At 36.7% G+C, this 7,161-nt stretch overlaps 1 protein-coding gene across 2 annotated transcripts in view; it reads right to left on the bottom strand.

The window, feature by feature from the left end:
• The window catches only part of AUH (AU RNA binding protein/enoyl-CoA hydratase), a 111,883-nt gene that overhangs the window by 101,708 nt on the left and 3,014 nt on the right, over positions 1–7,161 (bottom strand). The window contains exons 2-3 of one of the 2 annotated variants that reach the window (XM_004684484.2): positions 2,262–2,329; positions 2,077–2,164 (exon numbers count right to left, since the gene is read on the bottom strand). The exons of the other annotated variant lie outside the window; for it this stretch is intronic. Of the exons in view, the coding sequence (XP_004684541.1) occupies positions 2,077–2,164; positions 2,262–2,329 (156 nt within the window). The remainder of the gene's footprint in view (positions 1–2,076; positions 2,165–2,261; positions 2,330–7,161) is intronic. 2 annotated transcript variants of the gene reach the window in all.

Genomic DNA, 7,161 nt, shown 5'->3' with positions numbered 1-7,161 from the left:
GTGGCAGACCTCTCCTGACCCGCCCGCTGCTCCCCTCGTTGATCTGCCTGTTCTGCTCCCCACTCTGTCTCTGGTGAAGCCTCTCGCCTCCCCTGCACCTCTGACCTGTACCCCAGTTCTGTATGCATAAATAAATAAATCTTAAAAAAAAAAAAAGGAGTCCTCATACTCCAAAAGATTATAAGCCACAATACAATAAAGAAAATACTGGTCTAGGAGTCAAAAGTAGATCTAGCTAAGCTGCCATCTTTCACCAGGCAGTTAACTTCACAGGAATTCTATGTAAGAGATGTGTCTGCATTGTTCATAAGGTCTCTCTTTATTCTAAAACGTGTCCTGTCAAATGCTGTAACAATAATTTAGAACACTTAAGCTTTATAGTTTTGGAAACAAAACAAGGTACAACTAGAATACAGATGTACAGAGAAACTTTTGTGGGAACAAAAGAGGAAGAGAGAAAATGAGTAACTATGAATCTAGAGAGGCTACAAGAAAAATCAAAAAATGAGTACAAGGGGCTTTTGAGGAATTTCTGATGATCACTTCAGAGGAGAAATTAAGGTTCTAATTAATGAGATTTGATAAAAATTGTGATTTTTATACAAAGATAGGTTATGATAAACAAATATTCTTTAACGAGGTAGAGAACTTTTTTAATATGGAATTAAACTTAATGTATACACACCATTAAAGACATGCTTGACTCAACTATTTCAAACATACATGTAATAAAAGAACTTCAGAGAAATTCAAAAGAATGATTCTATTATGTACTCAAGGTTACTTCCTAATTTGTCCCAACTTTTGTTACCATTGATCTTTTTCTTTGACAAAACAGAGTAACAATCTTATAAGTTAAAATATAGAAGACTCCTGATCATGTCATGAAAAAAAATCATGTGTGCAGAACAGAGAAAACAAATTTTGTTGACCTTTGAAAATATTTAAGACTAACTTGCTAATCTGATAAAAAGAAATATGCTCCCCAAAAGCAATCTGTGAAAGATAGGTGTAAGCTGTGCTAAAGTACTAGATTATTTTTCAAAGAATGCTTAGAGATGCAAAAACAATGGGCAGCAAAGGACAGGTAAAATGAAAAGAATTCTACCAGCAACCATCCATCATGTTGTAATTACGAAACCTGTTACTAACAAAAGACAGTAAAGATAGTACGCTGAAGGGTTACTCTGCCCTCACAATATCATTATTACTCCTCAAACATTCTTATCATTCCTTTATTATTATTCATAATCAAATATTCATAATATTCCTTAAAAGGCCCACAAGCTGCTCCATAGCTCCCCAATAAGCCTCTCAAAGACCCTCAAAAGGATCTAAGTGCTGCGACCTCAAAAGCCATCAGTCACCTGAAGACAAATTCACCTGGTCCCAAGTCACAGACGGAAGAATCTTAATTGTCTCCGTAAGAATTTTTCAAATTATTTAAGAAAAAAAAAAAACAAATTTTGACATATGCAGAGTGCTTATAGAAGCTGTTAAGAATCATGACAACTGCTGTACTGTGCTTTCCTTACACTGCCACCAGGAAGCCTCTGACAAGCCCACCACATTGACAACATTACTCAGCTGTGACAAATGTAAAAGCAGGTGCTGCACTAGCATAACTGAGTCCCCTAGGCAACAACAACAATAAATCTACACTAGTTTTGAAGTTAAAACTAGTCTTCAGGGCCCTCTCTGGTGGTCTGATAGGTTAAAACACAGCACTGCTAAGCTGGCCACACAGCCACTGCAGCATAAGTTCTACCCACATGGCACAGCAGACCTCTCCTGTCTCACCTGCTGCTGCCCTCATCAGTGTATTTCAGTAAATCTGCCTGTTCTGCTTCCCCTCTGTCTCTCAAGTCCTGCACCTCTGGCCTGTGCCCCAGTTCTTGTATGCATACATAAATAAATCTTTTTAAAAAAATTTAGTATTGACAAAACAGTAAAAACAGACTGAAAGAAACTATTGGTAATAGGATTCAAACCACAGAACACTTTAATGGATAATGGACTCTTACTGAAGAAAACTCAGACTACATTTTACTTTCATAATAAAATATATTTACATACCAGCACAGAATATCCCTGGGACTTCACTCCTGACTATGATAGTCCGCACTTTCTTATCAGATTTTAAAGCATCCACAGATTTTGATAGCTAAATAGGGAGAATAAAGAGAATAGGGTGAAGTCATTTTCAGATTCATGTCAAATGACATCTTAAATTAGAACCAAAATTTAATCCTTATACTCACCATTTTTATGAGATTTTTACTGATAGAATTTTTGGCATAAGCTCTGTTTATTCCAAGTACCACAATTCCTAGTTAAGAGAAAAAAAGCACAAGCACTTGAATTAGTGAGGTGTGAGGGCTCAGGCTCACACACAAAGCTGTTCAACTGGCAGCTCTGCCTCCTCACTGCAAGACATTTATCCTTATCTGTGTGTCTAGATTCTTTTTCAAGATAAGCACATTTAAAGACAAGGCTATCTGCAACATATTTATAACATCAATCCAGAGCTTTATATTCACTGCTTTTTTTCAGTATTTTAGAAAAGAACTTGATGACATCAATGTCCCCTTCAGTTTATCGCTTCCAAATCATCATACCAAAGTTACCTGCCACATTTAACTAAATTTAACTAAGTCATACTAACTAGAGGGAGGCCAGGCTTATAAGGAAAATTCTCAATATTAGCATACTACTTAAAATAAGGTTTCATCCCCTTCAATTATATGTAAAAAAGCTAAAAAAAAAAAAAACGTGCACATTCCACTGTTTTGTATACCAGGTGTTAACACCTCATTTATTCTTTTTGTGGATTTCAATATTTCCAGCTGAGGCTTTATTCATGAGTTCACCTATACAATTTGCTTATAGGCACCTCCATTTAGAAGTCCCACAAGCAAGTCAAAGCTTTCTCGCTCCCATAAATGCGCATCTCTGCCTCCAAACTCCTCATTTTATCAGAGAGCATCATCTAAACAAAGCCTCCAGTTCTAAACACTGCAGTCAGATCAATTCTCTGAAGACAATTCTATGCACAGAAATCAGTCCTGCTTAAAATCCTTTAATTAGTTCTAAAATATCTTAATTCAAAGACTTGGCTATTCAGTCCTATTCAATGTCCTGTCCCAATAAACACAAATTGCTTTTCACCTGTTTGGGGATGGGTATGGAGGTGGGTTGTCATTATTTGTAACTGTAAGGTTAAACTAAAGATAACAAAATGTAAATATGTCATATCTGGGCAATAAATAAATAAATAAATAAATGTACAAACCCATTTTTCAAAGAAAGTACAAAGAACTTTAGCTCTGAGTAGAATAAATTTGCAAAGATCCCAAATAATCTCAGTATACAGAATATCACTATGGAAAACTGATATCTAGTAGGCTCTGCATTAAGTACCTGACTGACCTTGGGTAAGTCCCAATACTACTTACAACAGCAACTACACTAGCTGAGCATTTTAGTATGTGCCAAATACTGTTCCCAGTACTTTTGTTTATGAACTCATAAAATCCTCACAATCCCCCAAAAAGTAAATAGTAGATATCCTTACTGAAGACAGTGAGGCTTGGAAAGGCTAAGTAACTACTGTTAGCTAGTGAATAGCAATCTAACGCCACATTTGAAAAAATGACTTTACCCATTGTTTAAGCTTCAGCTTCCTCATGAAGAAAACCAAGGAGCTGAGACCAGATGTGTTCATTCAAATGTACTCAACACACATTATGGTGCTCAGTCTTCAAGGAACAGAAAGTAGCAAGGGAAAGCAAATGAACAAAATCAAACACTGTATAATTCAAAGTGCTTTTCATGCTATAAATGATACTACAGTAACTTCTAACCATGAAGTGGTCTAGTGCAAGACAGGATAGTAAATGAAAGCTTATCCAAGCATATCCATTTGAGTTGAGATTAGAAGAATGGGTAGGAGTGAGAGTGTGAGGGGCGGTGGGGGTAGGAAGGCTGAAATTCAGGCAGGAGTAATACAGGACAAAATATAAATAGTAAAGGCCCCCATTAAAGTTCCTGTCACTGAGGAGGAGGAGGAGAGAGACTAATGTTGGTGAGGCAGATAGTTAAGGCCCTGTTAAGAATAAGGAGAAACCAGTAAGTGAGCATAAACATACACACATTAATAAAGAAGAAAAAAATTCATTTCTGTATTTGGAGGTCATAACAAAATTATATCAAGCTAAAAGTTACAAGGTAAGAGCTGCCTTTCAGTCAACAGATAAAAGGTCTGGTTGAGGCTAGTAGATTTAGATAAGAAGGAAGTGAAGGAATTCCAGACCTATTTGACAAGTAAAACTGACGAAACAGTTAACAGAAGTGAGAATTGGAAGGAGCTGTTAGAAATGTCTACGAGGTGTTTTACTTCAGCTATTGGAAGAAACTGATGACACTAAATGAGAAAGAGAACTATTGAAGACACCAGGAAGGTGAGAGTTTGGTTTTGAATTAAAATAAATGTGTAGTGCCTCTGAGACATTCCAAGTGGATGACCTCTGAGAGCAGACTCTGGAGGTCTGACTGCTGGGGCTAAAATCCCAATCTGCCCTTTACTAGCTATGAGCCCTGGTGTAAATTACTTAACCTCTCTGATCCTCAGTTTCTTAGTCTGTTAAATGAAGATACTCATGGTTCCAAATTCTGGGACTATTGTGAGGATCAAATAATATGATACATGGAAAGCTCCCAGCAATCAGTATTATCCCTTCTGGCACAAACCAGCTAGAAATACAAGTATCACCACAATACCTTTCAGATATGATACTGTTGGTATTACTACTAAAGGTTAAAGTGCCATTAAAATGCTTCTACCATAGTTAACTTCAGCAGTTTGGGTCCCAGGTCTGAGACCTGATGATTCAGGCACTTCCACCTAAAAGAGTTGGAAATTTGCTCTATTATTTTTTTTTAAAGATTTATTTATCTATGCATACAGAACTGGGGTAGAGGCCAGAGGCACAGGAGTGGTGAGAGGATTCACCAGAGACAGAGTGGGGAGCAGAACAGGCCGACTGACAAAGTACACTGCTGAGGGGAGCAGCAGACAGGTCAGGAGAGGTCTGCCGCGCCATGTGGTCACCTACGGGTCGGGAATCAAACTCGTGCTGCAGTGAATTTAGATTCTTAGTGCTGTGCTTTAACCTGCTGTGCCACCAGGGAGGGCCTGCTCTATTATTTTAAATGAATTATGCAATACCTAACAACTATACCATCAAGTATATCAGTAGGCTACCAACATCCCAAAATGGAATAAAATTTTAGCCTTTTCCAGAAAAGTATTAGCATTTGCAATTGTCCCACTTTATTTCACAATCCAATGACTTCTCTTATAATTCTCTTATAATGCTGTCAATCCCCACTTTCATGTCCCAATACAGAATTATTTTGATTCAAAGTTAGTAAGATCATTTGTAAGAGTATCTTTCTGCTCACTGATGGTATGCAATTTATCTTGGCATGTTATTCCTTCTTCAATTCAGGCTATTTTATTATTTTCTTATCATATACAAATAAATTTGGTCTGTATTTTGCTCCATACTCTATACTTTGAAACTCAGGAAGCAGATTGGAGGAAGGACACTGCTGATTCTCAAAACAAACAATGGTCACAATACTGACTGCATAGGTAATAAAGAAGAAATAAAGGAAATTGGAATTCAAGAAAGGAGTCTTCAGGCCTTCCCTGGTGGCATATCACAGGGATAAGACGCAGCACTCTGAAGCTGTCTGCAGTCACAGCAGTAGTTGTTCAATCCCTGGCCAAGGAGCTAATCCACATGGTGCAGCAGACCTCTCCTGACCCACCTGCTGCACCCCTCAGCTGTGGATTTCAGTAAATCTGCCTGTTCTGCTCCCCACTCTGTCTCTGGTGAATCCTCTCATGTCCCCGCCCTGTACCTCTGGCCTGTACCCCAATTCTTGTATGCATAAATAAATAAATTTTTTTAAAAAAGGAGTCTTCCACCCCCAGTGAGTAGAGACTAGAGACAATTCTAACAATTTCTCCTAACACGGAATATTTACACTCCTGCTATTCTTTACTCTGCAGATCTCTTGAACTTTCTTTTCTAAATTTATTCCTAAGTACTCTAACTTGCACTGCTATCAAAAAGAATAGAGTACTTAGGAATAATGTAATAAAGACTGTTCAAGACTATAAAACATCACTGAAGAAACGAAGGGAAACCTAAGTAGATGACAGCACCTCCCAAACTGATGTGTACAACTTTGTCGAAATTTCAGCTGCCTTTTTGCTAAAAAGCTGAATCTGAAATTCAAATGGAATCACCAAAATCATCTTAAAAAAGAACTAAATTGAAAGATTGAATTGGAAGACTTAATCGGGATACCTCCTGATTTTAAAACTTACTTCAAAGCACAGTCAACAAAACTGAATTCAGAGTCCAGAAATAACACACATATGGTAATTGGTTTCAACAAGAATGCCAAGAGCACTCAATGTTGAAAGAATAATCTTCTTAACAAGTAGTGATGAAACAACTAGAAATTACCACAAAGATTGGAATTGGATCCTTCCCTCACACCATAAACAAGTACTATCTCAAAATGAATTAAAAACACAACTGGACAAGCTAAAACTATTAGGAGAAAACATGAATATAAATTTTCATTATCTTGAATTAGGCAACAGTGTCTTAAAATGACAACAAACATATAAGCAACAAAACAAATATATATATATAAATCAGACTTCAACAAAAGTAGTGAAAAACTACCCAGCGCAAAGGAAAAAATACTTGCAAATCATACATCTGATATAGGGTTAACACCAAAACTACATAAAGAATTCTTACAACTCACAACAAATGACAAAAAAAAAAAAAAAACTGAAAATGAGAAAGAGTATGAATAGGTATTTCTTCAAAGGAAATATTCAAATGGCCAACAAACACATAAAATGATGTTCGACACTATTTGTCATTAGGGAAATGCAAATCAAAACCACAATAAGACATCATTTCACACCCAGTACTGAATAGCTATTGTTTAAAAAAAAAGTGTTAGTGAGGATGTGAAAAAATAGAAACTCTAGTACATTGTTAGTAAAAACACAAAATAGTACAGTAACTGTGGAGAACAGTTTGACAGTTCCTCCAAAAAAAAAAAAAA

This window comes from Condylura cristata, unplaced genomic scaffold (assembly GCF_000260355.1).
Source record: "Condylura cristata isolate star-nosed mole 26May11 unplaced genomic scaffold, ConCri1.0 scaffold00017, whole genome shotgun sequence".
Lineage (NCBI taxonomy): Eukaryota > Metazoa > Chordata > Mammalia > Eulipotyphla > Talpidae > Condylura > Condylura cristata.
The sequence above is the reverse complement of the archived record's forward strand: the minus strand, read 5'-3'. Positions and strand labels throughout refer to the sequence as shown.